This window comes from Mesoplodon mirus (genome assembly GCF_964341445.2).
Source record: "Mesoplodon mirus genome assembly, chromosome: 2".
Lineage (NCBI taxonomy): Eukaryota > Metazoa > Chordata > Mammalia > Artiodactyla > Ziphiidae > Mesoplodon > Mesoplodon mirus.
The window spans coordinates 165,970,109-165,987,365 of NC_138977.1; the positions used below are offsets into that span (position 1 = coordinate 165,970,109).

At 41.6% G+C, this 17,257-nt stretch overlaps 1 protein-coding gene across 9 annotated transcripts in view; it reads left to right on the forward strand.

Moving 5' to 3' along the window:
• The first annotated feature begins 636 nt into the window (after positions 1-636).
• CPEB2 (cytoplasmic polyadenylation element binding protein 2) overlaps positions 637-17,257 on the forward strand; it is a 65,417-nt gene continuing 48,796 nt past the window's right edge. For 2 of the 9 annotated variants that reach the window (XM_082637581.1, XM_082637583.1), the window contains exons 1-4: positions 637-2,374; positions 5,316-5,606; positions 6,366-6,455; positions 15,127-15,217. In XM_082637581.1, coding sequence (XP_082493707.1) covers positions 701-2,374; positions 5,316-5,606; positions 6,366-6,455; positions 15,127-15,217 — 2,146 coding nt within the window. In that variant the 5' untranslated portion in view covers positions 637-700. Of the gene's footprint in view, positions 2,375-5,315; positions 5,607-6,365; positions 6,456-14,336; positions 14,416-15,126; positions 15,218-17,257 lie in introns of those variants that run through there. The other 7 variants (XM_082637582.1, XM_082637584.1, XM_082637585.1 and 4 more) reach the window with 4 other exon arrangements.

Consider the following 17,257-nt stretch of genomic DNA (forward strand, 5'->3'; position numbering starts at 1 on the left):
CGACCAAAGCTCCTGTGACCGAGGACGAAGCGGAGGTGACAAGGAGGCAGGGTCCCGAGGGCGACTGGACGGGGGAAAAGTAGCGCGTGCGACCTGCTGCAGGTTCTACGAGGACCCAGCGCCGGGAGGGGCGGTTGCTCAGTAACCGTCCGCGCCCCCCGCGTGTGCTCGCCCTCGTGCGCGCGCGCCGGGCGCACAGGCCTCTTCGGCCGCCCGCCGCCTCAACCGACCGGCCTCTCCTTTACCCGGGCGCAGGGGAAGCCCGAGGAGACGCGCCGCTCGCGCCCGCGCTCTCCCGCCCTCCCGAGAGCGCTCGCGCGCCCCCGGCCGAGCCAGCATATTAATAAGGGGCGGGACGGGGGGCGGGGCAGCGGGGGCGCCGCGGCCTCGAGCCCGCGCGTGCCGGGACGCACCGCGGGGGGCGGTGCGATTGTGAGGTGGCGCTGACGCACGTTCCGGGGTTCTTAAGCGGCCAGGGCGGCGGCGGTAGCGGCGGCTGCGCCCGAGCAGGTCTCGGGAGGTGGCGGTCATTGCCGCGAGGGGTGGCGGGGCCGAAGTAGGTGCCCCTGGCTCAGTCACGGTGTCCCTCTCTCACTGACTCCCCCTCCTTCCACCAAGGCCGCACCGCCCCAGATCCGGCGGCTTCTTAGGCGGGGCAACGGACGGGGTGCGTCTCCTCCCGCTGCCGCCGGCCTGATAAATGAGGGACTTCGGGTTTGGGGTGCTGCAAACCGCCCGGCTCCGAAGCAGCAGTCCCGGGTCCCTGTTCAGCGGCGAGGCGTACCGTCCCTACGCCGCTGGAGCCGCGGCGGCCGCCGCCCCGCCGCCCTCCGCCACGCCTTTCGGCCCGCGCTCGCCGCCGCCGTTGCCTGTCACCGGCTTCTCGGAGGCCGCCTCCCCCTTCCCTATCCCCTTCGGCTGCGGCGGCGCGGACAGCTCGGCCGTCACCGCTTCCTCTTCCTCCCCGTTCCCGGCGCATCAGCAGACCATGCAGGATGAACTGCTGCTGAGGCTGACACAGCAGCCGGCGCGGCCACTCTCGGGGGCGGAGGCCACGGAGAAACTCCCCAACCACCAGCCCGGCGGCGGCACGAACGCGGGTGTGACCCACCTCCTCCCCTCCCAGGACTTCAAACCGAGTCTGCACCACCCCTCCTCCTCCGCCTCCTCCTGCTGCTGCTGCCGCACCTCCTCCCCGCAGGACTTCAGTAAGCGGCAGCAGCAGCAGCTGAGCAGCCAGAAGAGGAAAGAGTTCAGCCCTCCCCGCCTTCCCCACCCTCCGGACTCGAAGCCGCTGCCGCCGCTCCACTGCCCCGGCCGGTTCGGCTCGCCGCCGCCGCCCGGCCAGCTCCTCCAGCCGGCGCAGCTCGCCCAGCGCCAGCCGCAACAGCAGCAACAACAGCAGCAATTCAGCCTCCCGCACCCGCAGCACCTCCCGCCGCAGGACTTCGCCCCGCAGCAGCGCCCGGCCGACCTGCCCCCGCTCCCGCAGCTCCAGCCTTCGCCGCCTGCAGCCCCGCGGCGCCGCCACGGAGGCGCGGGCAGCCCTCGCAAGACCCCGGCCGTGGGCGAGGGCAGCGCCGCCGAGCCCCCCAATGCGGGCTTGGCCCCCTCGACGCCGCCGGTGAACCCCGCGCCGGGCTCCATGGAGTCCCCCAACCATCCTCTGCTCAACAGTCCCAGTAACCTCCTGCCTGGCGGGGCTCTCGGCGCGGGCGCCTTCAGCAGCCTGCAGAGCCCGGACCTTCCGCACCCGGGCGGCGGCGGCGGCGGCGGCAGCGGGGGCGGGGGCCCCCCCGGCGGCGGAGGGGGAGGCGGCTCCGCGTCGCCGCCGCCGCCGCTGCCCGGCTTCGGCACCCCCTGGTCGGTGCAGACCGCGTCGCCGCCGCCCCAGCCCCAGCCGCCGCCGCCCCAGCAGCAGCCGCCGCCTCCGCCCCAGCAGCCGCCGCAGCCGCAGCCGGGATCGTCGGCCGCCACCCCGGGTGGCGGCGGCGGCGGCGGCTCGCTCAGCGCCATGCCGCCGCCCAGCCCCGATTCTGAGAACGGCTTCTACCCCGGGCTGCCGTCGTCCATGAACCCGGCCTTCTTCCCGAGCTTCTCGCCCGTGTCCCCGCACGGCTGTGCTGGGCTCAGCGTGCCGGCGGGCGGCGGCGGCGGGGGCGGCGGCGGCTTCGGGGGCCCCTTCTCGGCGGCCGCCGTGCCCCCGCCACCGCCGCCCGCCATGAATTTACCTCAGCAGCAGCAGCCCCCGCCGCCCGCGGCGCCGCAGCAGCCTCAGAGCCGGAGGTCACCCGTCAGCCCGCAGCTCCAGCAGCAGCACCAGGCGGCCGCTGCCGCCTTCCTGCAGCAGAGGAACTCCTACAACCACCACCAGGTACGGCGGGCGACGGCCCGGCTGGGCCGCGGGGCCGGGGAGACCGCGGGCGGGGGCGGCCCCGAGGGGCAGCGGCGAGGGCCCCTCGCCCGACTGAGTAGGACCCGGAGGGCGGAAAAGGGCGACGGGACTCGGGACACCAGACCCCGGCGGGGCGGGAGGGCTGTGGCCACCGTGGGCTGTGGGGCTCCAGAGTCGGGTCCGGCTGCAAGTGGCCCCGGCCGGGCGCCCCCTCGAAAGCCCCGGCGTGGCGGTGGGTCTAGGGCAGGGGCGGAATGGCGCCGGGGCTGGGGCGGGGGGCGGTCGGGTGCGACGTCCCTCTCGTCCCTCGTACGGGGCGACCCCGGGCCCCGGCCGGCGCCCCCTGGCCTGGTGAGCGGCCGTCCGGCTTCCTCGAGCCCGGCGAGACGGCCGGGGTTCGGGGGTCGGAGGACCTGGGGTCGGGGACGCGGGACCAGCGGGCTCGGGCGGCGGCCTCGGGGACGGGGGGAGCGGCCGTGGGAAGCGAACCCGGGAAGGAGGAGAATGATTACCGGAGACGGTGCCTGTAGGCAGCCCGTGACCCTTCGGCGTCGTCCAATGAGGGAACGGGCGGAAAAGCTTTTTTTCTTTTGAGTTTGTTTCATTCTTAATTGGCCGGCGAGAGCTGTCGCGGGCGAGGCAGTGGCCGCCCGCACAACCTACCGGGACCAGGGTCGGCGAGGAGCGTCCCGGCCGCGCTCCTCCTGCCCACCTGCCTCCCGACGTGGGTCGGTCCCCCGAGCTGCCAGATAGTTAAGACTGAGATGCTCCAAGACGGTTTTACTTTCTGTGCTTTTTAATGTTTGGGTACTATTTTGTAGGCTTTAAAACTAAACGAGTCTGCTATTTGTGTGTTACCTTGAAAAGACTTTAACTTTTTTTTTTTTTTTTTGGTGACCTTAACCTTCTCTTGAATGATAGGGTGTGTGTATTTTAAGTGAGTAGTATAATTATGAAATCACAGCAGGCAGGTTTTTTTATTCATCCGGGTCCTTTCTGATTCAAGGTCTGTTTTGTTATCCTCTCAAAACAACGTTTGAGTGGCCGCTGGTTTGGTTAATTGACATTGAAGGAGTATTTTGTTGTTCTTTTTTGATCTAGTCAGGATTTATTATAGTGATCATTCTGTCTAAGGCCAATTTCGTGATTAAAGGTTGAGAGGGAAGCAAGATTGGACCTTAACCACTACTTACGTATTCATATAACTTTTTCCATTGTCCAGTTAAAGTTTTTAAGGGTTACCCTTTCAAAAAGGTGAATACTATCTAATTTAACCAAAGTAACAGTTGACAGTTTATTTAAATTAACCAGAATAACAACAGTTTTTGTTGAATCACTGGTTTCTTCCTGAGGAAGGAGAATGTGGCCTATAAGGGTTCAAAATAGTTAAGTTTGAAATAGTATTCCTCTTTTCCATGATTTACATAATATTGAGCAACTGTCTTTTGGGTGTCAGGGTCTTCGTTTTTTAACTGGAAACTTGCCACAGAAAATTATCTGTAGGTATTTTTGTATTCTTAAGGACTTGGTATATAATTAGAAGACCATGTACCAAGATCCATATTTAACTATAGTCTGCTTTTTGTCAAAAGATAGGTCTTGCAATGGAGTGTAAGAGGTCACAGCTGTTATATGGAATTTTAGGTCACTGGAAGAGAACTTTGAACACTGCATCAGTGACGAAAGTAAGGTCCTGAAGAATGGAATATGTCCGTGGTCCCTTAGCTATCCTTTTGAACTACACAGAGGGGGAAAGGGTAGTATATATTCATGATTATATTAGCATTAAAAAACATTTTTAATAAGTAATAGGCAGTATAGACCAGGTTTACAGAAAAAAAAAAGCAGGTTTAATATTAAGAGTGCTTGACTTAAAGTAACTTATTGACTTATAGTTAAGTGCATGACCCATACTCCCTTTGGCTAAATGTTGGCACAAAATTATTAAATTATAAGCTTATTGACTATAAAATTGCTAGCAATTAATACTTTTCAGAATTTACAGTTGTAGCCTCTTGGTGAATTTTTCATTCTTTGATGACTTAACTTTTCTTGCTATTGGTTCGAGTTTGGAATATTACTTTACTTTTGAAAATGAATAAAGTTAATGGAAACTTGTATTACTAAGATCTTTACTAGAATGATCAAAGTATATAGTTGTTTATCTTAGTGTATCCACCTATGGGTAATATCAGATAATTATTTAACAGTTCATGGATAATTAAGTGAAATAAAAACTATGAAAATTTAAAAGAAACTACATTGAAACTGGAATAAAATATCTTAAAAGTTGAATAAGCAGTGCAAAAAAAAAGACATATTTGCTGTATTTTCCCTATCTCAAAAGGCATTTTTAATCTGTGCAGTAGAATAACACCAAATGTTATATTATCCACTTTTGCAGTGGTACAGTTTGTTTTAGAAACCTAAAGTCTAGATATTTCACTCATATGATTGGTATATTTTAATTGATAACGATCATATTTTTAGTTCTGTGCTTAGCAGAACATGGTTGCTTTAAGATCATAGTGTAGGTTATATCTTTAAGGATCTTCAAAGTTAATTTCAATTTTAAAGTATTTATTTTTTTCTTCATATCTGTCATTTATACAGTTCTCTCTAAAGGGGAAAAAAAGTAACTGCATGGTTCTGTTTTAATGAGTGTCATGAAATATCTGCTTGATTCATTATAATTTATAGTAGACAAGAGTATGAAAACTCAGCTAGCATTAAATGAATATGTTTTCATAAGCAAGATGTCAAGCCTATTACTTTTTATAAACTAGTTATGATATATTCTGTTACCTTTGTATATTTCATTTTTTTTAAGATCATATAAATTCTTAACTCAGGCCTAAATTTGAATTTGAATTATAAACTCTTTGAATGCCTATAATTTAAATAGATGTATTTTCCTCAGCCTCTTCTGAAACAATCTCCTTGGAGCAACCATCAAAGCAGTGGCTGGGGCACTGGAAGTATGTCGTGGGGAGCAATGCATGGCAGAGATCATCGTAGAACTGGAAACATGGGCATTCCAGGAACTATGAATCAGATATCTCCATTGAAGAAACCGTTTTCTGGTAATGTCATAGCACCGCCGAAATTTACTCGCTCTACTCCATCACTGACTCCAAAATCTTGGATTGAAGATAATGTGTTCAGAACAGACAACAATAGTAATACGCTCTTACCCTTACAGGTAAGAATGGTATGTAAATGGCTTTATTTCTAATGTTAGTCTTTCAAAATAGGAAATTGGGGGTGGCAGTAGTAATAGTGTGGTAAAATTAACGGATTAAAAAAGAGAAAGCTCTGATTTTTAAGCATATAATTTGATTATCAAAGGATAAAATACCTATACAAAAAAATTGAGACTAAAAAAATCTCTAAACACATAATAGAAAATAAGCTTCATAAAGTGTAGAAAACCCTGCTGTATTTCTTAAATTCATATTGAAGCTTTTACTTGGCAGCTCCTTAAGAATGCCTTAATTCATTAATCTTTAACAGGCCACCAAAATGAGTTTCTCCTCCAATATAGCTGAACTAAAATGTTTCGTAATTGTGCATAAATATAACTATGGTCAGCTGTATGTATATTCAAATGTAGTTAGTACAGCTACAATCATGAAAAAATAACATTAGGGCTTTTTACATAGAATTACAATTTGTTCACTGGTTCAGTGACTATTTTTTTTCTAAATGTGGCCTAATACTTATAATGATTAGACATTTTTTCAGGGCATTTAATATTTTGCTGATATTATAGGTTAATAAAGTCCCCTTATGACTATTTAAAATGAGATATTTTCCCCTTAAAACTGTTAGAGGATGGAACAAGGATACAACATAGAAAAAACTTTGATTGTTTTTTTCTTTTCATTCTTTTTTTTTTTTTTTTTTTTGTGGGTGGGTATATGGGGAAGAGAACTGCTTATTTCTGATGAAAACTTCTATGCTATTGAAGGTGAGATCTAGTTTGCAGTTGCCAGCTTGGGGCTCAGATTCACTCCAAGATAGTTGGTGCACTGCAGCCGGAACATCCAGAATAGACCAGGTAGGCTGCACAGTGTATATTTTTCAGGATTTTGGCTAGGAGTTTAGTATTTGTATTATGAGTAGGATTTATTATTTATTTTCCAATTATACTTATTTAAGCATATGTCAGAGAGCATTAAAGCAATTTATTTTTAAAGGGTCACTTAAACTATTTAATATAAAATGCTTCATTTTAGAATTTAAAAGTAATTCATAATCATTTTGTATGTCCTAAACATAATAAATTTGTTTTTGGAGAAAGGAATCCTATACCCAAGAGCACCTGACTTTAAACATCAGTCAAACTGAACACATTTTATCTCTTTTCAGAATCATTTGCAATTAGGTATAAAATCATATGTTTACTTAACATCTAATCTTACATTTCATAAATGATTTATAAAATTTTTTGGCAAACTTTTTTCATGAAATCTGCTGTATTTGTCTTGAGATATATTTCTAAGAAAGCCCTTAGTTCAGGTTTTTACCTGTATAAAAAACTTCATAGTATTTCTCTATCCTAAATTTTGTTACTGCTATTATATACTGTCTTCTTCCAAATAATCAGTTTCCTATGGAAAAGCTCTGAGTCGAAAAGCTGAGAGTCAGTCTTAATCAAATTACCTTCAAGTCCTTTGTGGTTACAAAATGCTATCTCTCTTCTGCAGATGAAATTTGAATGCATACTGGGTACCAGCTGATGAGAATTATTACAGGACAAATAGAACACTCAGTCCTCACATAAGAGGATTCTTTCCTACAGAGCCCAAGTTTGAATGAGCATAGACTTGACATTGTGGGAGTCCACTGAATGGAGCTCTGTTATCCTTAGTTACTTTATCAACATGAAATCATTTTACAAGTAAGGACTGTATAAATAGATTAATATTACATTTGTAAATATCATTCTAACCTGGAAGGTTGGCAGTAACTTCAATAATCAGCCATTAGCACTAGTTTTAAACAAGTCCTGCCTACTTACCAAAGTAGTCCTGCCAGGGTCTCCACTTAGAAATAAGTAATTGTCTCATGTAGTTTGTAATTGATTGTCTTGTTAATGTTGTAATGTTATCCATATATTTCTATTCTCTTCTCAACTCTGGCTCGGTTAGGCCATGTTAGTGATATTTTTATGGTAGCACTTTTATGGTGTTCAAATTAAATATGTAAATGCCTAGGAGATGGTATGTTAGAAGAGGAAAATTATGATAATAATTTTGAAGGTGGCAAGGGACATGTTTTTAGACAGGAAAGGACATAATTATTTGAAAAGGTTGTGCAGGAAGAAGCAAGAGGATATGTGTGAGGGATATATATCTATGGAGAAAGAAGAAGATTAGCTGCCATGAGGATCCATGGGAGTGGGGGGCAGATGTTGAGAAATTAGGTTATTAAGATGGCTTCAGTTGGTAGAATGAACAATGCTAGAATAGATAGAGGTGAAAATGAAAGGGAAATTTTCAAACTGGGCTCTGCAGAGGTGCCCCTGGGGCTGCCACAGGATGAGGGCCACAGGATGAGGGTGAGCCCTCCCACTTAGACTTCAAAGCCTCTCTGCTCTTACCTATTTTATAACCTAGGATTTTAGGTAAATTCATTTTAGGAAAAAGGATTTTGATGCTAAAGGTTAATTTTTTTTTTTTTTTTTTTTTGGTAAACTGCTAAGATATTGGCATTCCCTGTGGACTCTTGATCCAGAGATGTGATGATAAAGTTCAAGAGAATGGTGAAGAAAAATATAGTAGAAAGTGAACTGAACTAGAAGGAAAGGAGGTCTGAAACCTGAGTCTTCTTATTCTTTCTCTCACAATCTTTGTGACACTGGATGACACAGTCTATGGGCTTTCATCTCTTGGGGTCATAGTTTCCTTATCTATAAAAGGAAGACCTTGAACTAGATCATGTAAGGCCTTTTTAGCCAGCTCTTATGATTTCTTTCATCTATTGTGGCCACTTCTTTTGCTCCCTGCTTCCTGCTCCCCGCTCCTTTATTTTTAGAATACAAGGGTCATGGTTTATTGGGGATGAAGCAGCAGGCATTGGTCCCAATCAGTGGAGGTATCCTGTATGACCTCCCACCTGGTCTTAAAAGCAATGTTGTTGTCTCCTTTGAGTACCCTAAGGGTACTAATTATACAAAATTTGTTCTGTGTTTCTATCTTTCCATAAAAGGTTGAGGTATTTGAAGTTGAGGTCTTAGAAATACAGCAAAAGCTACAAACTGCATTTGGTATCTTAAACAGTTGGGTAGTTCCTCACTATTTGACAAAGTTAAAATTATAGAAAATACTTAGATGCTTAAATATCTGGGTAGATTATTTTCAGTCCTGATATTTTTTCGTCATATATAACATTTTAATACCAATAAATTTTAGTTAACAAATACATTATTTAAAAACATTTAACTTTTTTATTTCTTTTGGTCTCAAATTGATTTAAGCCTAAAATGTACTAAATTCTAGAACCAAAGTCTTAATTCTTGTACCTGGCCTTAATTAAATATACCAAGAGCTGGACATGTAATTGAATTTAGTAAATGGCAAAGATTTTGTAGTTTTGTAGCTTTTATTTCAGTTGCATGTAAAATTTTTCAGATTGGCATTTCCTTATTTAAAATGGCCTATTTTTTTTATGGAAAAGCTTTAAATTTAAAACTTTTTAAAAACAAATGTAAATTGTTATACACACTTCTGACTTTAAAATGAATGTTAGATAGTCTTATTAATTTCTTTAAGGCTAGCTAAGAATTACTTTTCTTTAAACTGCTATTAGCTAGTTACCCTTGCAAGAAGTCGTACTCAAAAGTATAAATTCTAAATTACCTTAAAATTGAATCTTTCAGGTGGATAATAAGGCTACAGCATATTTATTCATTAATACTTGAATATTTTAAATCAAGAGTAAATATACTAGTGGTTGAGGTTATTACTTAGAAGTTTACATATGGCATATCAGTTTTCTGTAAACAAAGCAACATGATGCCTTCAAAATTGTAATATAGCCTGTGAAGCCTATGAGTGTTGGCCTGCTCTCTAGCTGGGGGATTATCTATATATTTAGCTCTAGACTTTTGGTCTTACAGAAGTTCTGCTTGCAGTTCCTGATCATGTCACATAAACTATCTTGAATTAATTGAAGATATTTTCTGCTAATCTTTAATATCCATGCTATTATGATAACATGATAAATGATAATTTGGGGACCTCTCAGAAAAATACATTATTTGGAGACTTTATTCACCTTATACAAAAAAACAAAACAAAACAAAAACAAAACAAAAAAAAAAACAAGACCAAGTCCAATTTTTCATTTAATAAAACATTCCTTAAGTTGTGATTCTTAGACTAGATGAGTTATAGGGACATTCGTTGTCAAACTGTCACACCTACTGAAAATGAGACAGAATGGGATCTCTTATACCTGCTTAAGTAATGGATCCTTTTTATGTTTCCTATCCTATGTTCAGTTCTTTAATTGTACTTGATACATTCTTACCTCAAATATTTTCTACTTACCTTTCCATTTTATTTAACCATTGTGGATACTAGATTAGCTTTGGCCATTTGGGGCTTTAAAAATTTTTTTTAATTTTTTTTGAAAATCACTGTTATAGTACTTTGTTGAGGATCAGAATAACGAAGGAAGGTCGAGAAATGTATATTCATTGTATATGTGGTAGTACTTTAATTACCCTTAGGATATATGGGGGAAATAGTGTTCTTTGCCTTTGAGAAGATGAAAGTCCAGCTGGATGAGTAAGAAATATCTGTGTGGAACAACTAGAGAATATGAGATTGAGAGCCACGCTGTATAGTGAGACAGAGCAACACATCATCTGCTAATTCAATATAGTGCAATAGCAGAATGTAATCAGAAATGAATAATCAGTGTTAAAATTGAGAACAATATGAGTACAAATTTGTTTTTTTTTATTTTAAAGGAAAAATTGGATGACTAAATACAAAAATACAACAAAAGTTGATCTTTCTACCTAGGCAGAAGAATATATGACCAAGCATTGGTATAACTTTAAATATGATGATGCAGGTTTTTTCTATAATTCACCTCCTTTTTCTTAGGAAGGATACATCACTGTCAAAAGGAAAAGCTTCTACTTAATCACTTCTTTTGAAATAAAACAGGGATTTGGATATGTCAAAGCAAAAATACAGCATCCCATAAATAAGTTCCCTTTTAATTAAGTTCAAATTCCTTTTGTTGTATTTTAATATCATTGTTGAACACATTAGTTATTTTTCACCATTTATAATCTTTCTCAGGTCATCCTTTTTAAAATTAGGGTGACTTTGTTCTTTCTATGTTTTTCAGTCTTTCTAGGACTTCATTGTTGCTTCCATAAGTCTTTACAAATGTCTGGGTTGAAGGAAATAATAAAATATTAGAATATAAGAAATTACAGTTTTTCCACCATCGTGTTCTAATTTTTGCCTGTTCGTTGTTGTGGGATACTGTAATCTCAGTTTCTGAAATCCCATTTAGTTGATTCTTTGCCACATAGCTTTCATACTTAAAGTAGATTTGGGTAAACTTTTCCTGATGGAGATTCTTACTTTTATGAAATATCTTGGCTGTTTTCAAATAGCCATGTAGTAATAAATGTAAGTTACATTGCCATGATTTTCTATATTTTTTTAATGGTAATCAGTGTTGGTGCTTTTATGGTTACTTTAAAATGGTTTCAGGATTTCCATTTAGTTTTTGAACCAATGGCAGTTTATGTGAACACAATTTTTTTCTAATATCCCTATTGCAGAAGAATGCATGAGTGTTTGTCTTATCAGATTTGTCTTTGTTTTTTTCAGAAGTCGTATTTTAATCCCCACACTTTACTTAATGGAATTATCTGTATGTTTTTACCATGAACCTCTAGGTTTCATTATCCAGAAAGTGACTTTTGAGATGTCATGAGCTCTTTGCCTGCTCAAGGCTATTTTGTGCTTAGTGATTTAAAAATCATGTGGGATGCAGCTGAGGCTTAATAAAGTATAATTTAGTTATCAGTTTTAAAATAGCTTTGCTGTTTTCTTTGCTGAAGTAGGAGTTTGTTTCATGATGAAAGACTTGATATGCAAAGGAAAATAAGGGACTTTATAAGTGGGCATCTCACTATTTCAGTTGGATGTATGCATTAAAGCTAAAGGTATAAATATATGCAGCTTTTTTTTGAATAAGAGTTATCAGAGTTGACATATAGTGGTCACTGATATTTAGAATAGCTTGCTTAAATATTTTCTCCTCATACCTTAAATATTGTCCATGGCATTGACAGTCGTGTAGGATTCTACATTAATTTTGCTGTGCTCTAAAGCAAGAGCATACCCTTTGGAATGGAAGTAGTGGCTGGCCAAAAAAATAAATAAATAGAAGTTGTGTGGGAAATATCATTTGGGTGGTATTAATAGTCACCATTAATTGAGTTCATAGGTTGACTAAAGACGGGGCATGATCTGATTCTGTTCAGAAGACATCAGCCTGAGAAGATAGCTCTGAACCATAACACATTTTCTTTGCAAGAATTTAAGTTAAATAGAATATAAAGTATCTAGAATACACTCCATCTTAGAAGCTATATGATACAGCATACCTTTTGAGATTTTTTTGCTCAATTACATGAACAATTTCTGTCATGAGTTTACTTTTTAAATTCTATTTTTTTTTTTTTTTTGCGGAACACGGATCTCTCACTGTTGTGGCCTCTCCCGTTGCGGAGCACAGGCTCCGGACGCGCAGGCTTAGCGACCATGACTCACAGGCCCAGCCGCTCCGCAGCATGTGGGATCTTCCCGGACCGGGGCACGAACCCGTGTCCCCTGCATTGGCAGGCGGACTCTCAACCACTGCGCCACCAGGGAAGCCCTAAATTCTATTTTTTTTTAATATTTTTTATTTTATTTTTTTGGCTGCGTTGGGTCTTTGTTGCTGCATGCAGGCTTTCTCTAGTTGCAGCGAGCAGGGGCTACTCTTCATTGCGGTGTGCGGGCTTCTCACTGCAGTGGCTTCTCTTGTTGCAGAGCACCGGCTCTAGGCGCATGGGCTTCAGTAATTGTGGTGCACAGGCTCAGTAGTTGCGGCTCGCAGGCTCTAGAGCGCAGGCTCAGTAGTTGTGGTGCACGGGCTCAGTTGCTCCACGGCATGTGGGATCTTCCTGGACCTGGGCTCAAACCCGTGTCCCCTGCAGTGGCAGACGGATTCTTAACCACGGCACCACCAGGGAAGCCCCTAAATTCTATTTTAAGTACATTTTGGAGCTTTGAATATAGTAGTACTTAATCTTTCATTGTGTGGTTAGAGATTCAAGTTGATAGCAAGGTCACGTTAATATCTGATACTTGTCTCAGTTTAGTCACTTAACACTTGAGTACCTATTCCATGGAGGATTCTGAGAAGGCTTTATAGTCCTTTATAATTACCATTTAAAAGTGCAGTCTTTGCCCTCACTGAGCTAAACTTAAACATTTTTGCAAAGTTTTTATGGTAAAGATAAAATACTATTCATTCAACAAACATTTGAGAGCTAGCTCTATTCCATAATTAGAAGGTCCCTACCCCTAATTAGCTTAGAAGTGTAGTGGCAGAGGCAGGAAAACCAACAAATTAGCTATGAACAAGTACAGTAGAAACACAAATGTGGACACATTTGCTCATTTTTGCTCTTCTCTATTCCGGTTTTATTTATTATATACTACTTTGAGTCTTTGCTTTTCTATTATTTCTATTATTCTTAAAGTGGACTTTAGGCATCGGCTAGTTCGACATGATTATTTTATTTTCTAGAAGATGGAACAGAGCCTAAGAAGGTTTAGTAGCTTCAAGTTAAGAAGCTCAGTGCTTCTTAAAGTATGGTCTTTGGACCAGTAGTCTCGGTATCACCTGGGTACTTACTGGAAATAGAAATGCTCAGGGGCTACTCCAAACTTACTGAATCAGACTGTTGATGAGTCCCAGCAACCTGTGTGTTTAACAAGCCTTCCAGATGTTTCTGAAGCATACTCAAGTTTGAGAACCACTGTTACAGCTCAGTGATTCTCTGTGCCTCTGTCACCAATCAAGATCATTGTTCTAGTGAACACCTATTACTGATGGGTGTGTTATATCTCAGGAGTCTTTAAGTAAAAATAAGTAAGGGGTACTAATGTAGGTAATTAGTGATAAAACTCCAGTAAGATCCTCCAAGTCTAGCAGTCTTTCCATTCACTGTTACTTTTCACACTTTCAAATTCTTTGACAGAACTTGTTTAGTCTACAGTAGTGATTCTGTCCCCCTAGCTTTAAAAAGCTCCCAACCCTGATTTAAACATCAAAGTAGAATAAAAAATCAACATATTCTCAGGAAATCTTCTTATGTTTTTCCTCAGCTTTCTAAAAGATTGGTTCTGGATCTTCTCCAGATTGTGGACTCCTTTGCAAAACTAATGAAAGCCATAAACCTTTTCAGAAAAAAAATATGTGTACATGCATGTACAGAACATTATATATACTCTCACAGATTTCATGGTCCTTCTTGAAGCTCAGAGACCCAGGTTAAGAAGTGCCTCATTCTGATTTCTGTGGAAACGTTTTTTCCACTTTTCCGGTTCTTCCCTTTCCTTTTTCTATGTTAATCATTTTTTGAGAGTTAAAAATGGCCTTCCCTGCGTCTCCTTCATTTACATACACTGCACAAGCACACATACATGCACATACCTAAATGAGTGGGGGCTGGCACTGACATATTTTGGGAATAGACTGCTTGGTGATTTGAGGAGCACAGGCCAGGGCTTGCTGTAATGGTTCCCTATATATGTATTTGTTCAAGTATATTGAGTGTATATTGAGCAGAATACAGTATATATTCATGAGCATTAAAGATCAAATTCCTTCTAGTAAGCAAGTTGAGGGATATAACATTCAGCAAAGAAAACTTCCAACTACACACAAGACTTCATTCTGAGACTTGATGATATAGGAAACTCGCTGCAGTAAGAATTCTTTCACCCTTTTCTCCCCACCTTCCTTTTTTGCAGGGGTGGGTAGAGGGGAGGGAAGATTTAGAAATGCAGAGGCCAATATGTGAGGATTTCAGAGAGCAAGATTTAAATATAAGTATTCTAGATGTTAGTCTTGGTTCCAATATTGGTATTTCTTGTTTTTGATTTTTACTGTTTAAGATGCTTATGCATTCATTATTATGAAATTCTGACTATTAAATCAAATAACATATGATGTTTGATAGATGTTTAAAGTATGGTGCACTATGGAATTAAGCCCTTTCACCTCAAATATTTATTTTTCAAGTGCCAGTGTCTGAATTCCTAGATATATATGAAAAGTTTAAAAGTTAAATAACAACTAAAAATGCTTTCTGTGCATATAACATTTCAGAAATGTTTATAAGTTGAGAATGATAACAACAAATTATTTTACTATATTGCATTAATACTGCCAATGAAATAAGATTGCTTTTGATATGTGATTTTGGAGATAAATGTATGAAATATATTGTCCTCCAGTACAAGAGATATTGTAGCTCATGAGATCCTTAGTTATTGGTATTGTCTTGGGATGCAAACTGACTAGTAATATTATATTAGTCAGATGTCCTATTTTATGTAAGAAGATTTAGATAGTGTTTAATTATCACTTTCTGAAAAAATTGCATAGATTATATTCTTTTTTTTCTTCTCTTCTAGGATCGAAGTAGAATGTATGACAGTTTGAATATGCACTCTCTGGAAAATTCCCTTATTGATATTATGAGAGCAGAGCATGATCCTCTTAAGGGTAAGTGATTTTTATTTTCTTATATTATCCACCATTTTGTCTGCTTATCATTTTTCACATGAAAATGAGCACTAAGTAACACCTATCTCATCTATAAAATTCTGTTTGTTAATAAGAACCCTTGTTTTTATGAAAGGTCATACTTTTTCCTTATTTAGCTTTATGTCAATTTATACAGAGAGAAATGTAAACCTACGTCTCTTGACTTGTTGTTTAAGAAAAAGCCACTGTTTAAAGATGCTCGTCTGTTTACCAAAGGATGAAGAATGGATCTAAAGGTGTTATAGTCACTATTCTAGAATTCTTTCAAATACAGAAATATTAAAAAATAATAATAACTTTCTTGGAATACTTGCATTCGCAGTTTGCAGTAATTCCATCCTAAAATTGTTCTAGGTTAACTTCCCTTGCCATTTTTCTTCTACGTGTCATATCATAGGGATTCGAAAGTGTTTCAAGGTAGAAAAGCTATCTGTAAAAGTTGGAGCAGATTAGGAAAAAGAATCAGCCCCACTAATCTTACACTATCAGTCTCATCACAGTTACAGTTAACTGTATCTGAAGAAATTCCATTAACATACTTGTTTTCATTTGTCTGGACATTACTTGTTAGTAATTATTTTATATTTCTTCATAAAAAATACCTCCTTGCCTTTTACATTAATGGTGAAAATCTAGCAAACTGTATGAACTTGTGATGAGAGATATTAGTTGTCTGTTGCTGCCTGATAAACAGTCCCCAAACTTAGCAGCTTAAAACAACAATAAACGTTTATCACCTCACACAGTTTCTGGGCGTCGGAAATTCAGGAGCAGCTTAACTGGTTGGTTCTGGCTTAACATCTCTCATTGAATCAAAACCACGGGTTACTTTGTAATCTTTCCGTTTTTAATTCTGTCAAGCCAAGAATTACCTTACAAGAGTTAGCCTAAAAACTCTAGAACTTCAGAGTTGGCAGCAAGATGGTGGCTCTGGCTGAGTTGGCAATATTGATCAGATATCTAAACATTTTTGTTCTGATTCTGGATTTTGCTTATGAAGGAGTTTCGTGTCTTTCTATTTCCTTTATTATTAGAGAAGCTCAGAGGATCACTGGTGATTGTCAATGATGTGTGATAATGTTAATTCTGCTCACAAACTAATAATGATAGTTATATTTTGTTTTTCATTTTTTTGAGAGTGGTTGCTTCTAACTAAAATTCAGCCTATTTTTTTGAGTATCTGTAGTTGAGGGCTTGTTTTTTTTTCACTGTTATCCCGACAGTTCCAGTGGCATTTGTCTTGGATCCACTGTTTAAGAATAGAAACCGGCAAGCAGCTTGTGATTATGAAGAATTCCCCTCTGTTTCCTTGCCTTCTGTAGATAGAAAACCCTTAGAAATTCTAATACAAGATAAAGTCAGTATTAACTGTTACCAGTGAATAATTAAAACTTTTTCATTGTTGTTTCTCCCAGTCTTCCTTAAAAAAGCCCTTTGAACATGTTAAGAGAAAACATTAATTATCTCACTATTAATTATCTCAGTTTTTCGTTTTTGCTAGCCTGTTTTTTTTTCAAAGACTTGACTTTTTTTTATTTTTTTATTTTTTTATTTATGACTGTGTTGGCTCTTCGTTTCTGTGCGAGGGCTTTCTCTAGTTGCGGCAAGTGGGGGCCACTCCTCATCGCGGTGCGCGGGCCTCTCACTATCGCAGCCTCTCTTGTTGCAGAGCACAGGCTCCAGACGCACAGGCTCAGTAATTGTGGCTCACGGGCCTAGTTGCTCCGCGGCATGTGGGATCTTCCCAGACTGGGGCTCGAACCCGTGTCCCCTGCATTGGCAGGCAGATTCTCAACCACTGCGCCACCAGGGAAGCCCGCTAGCCTGTTTTATAATAAAAGTGGAGGAAAACCTAGAAAGAAGACTTTGAAAAAGAAAATGGAAGCAGCATAAGGCTAAGAGGAATTTAATAATTAAAAAACTCAAGTTAATTCAGAATTCTTCTGTTAGAAAAATTATCTTTGGATGTGGGAAGGGGAAAAACATGCTTATCACCAC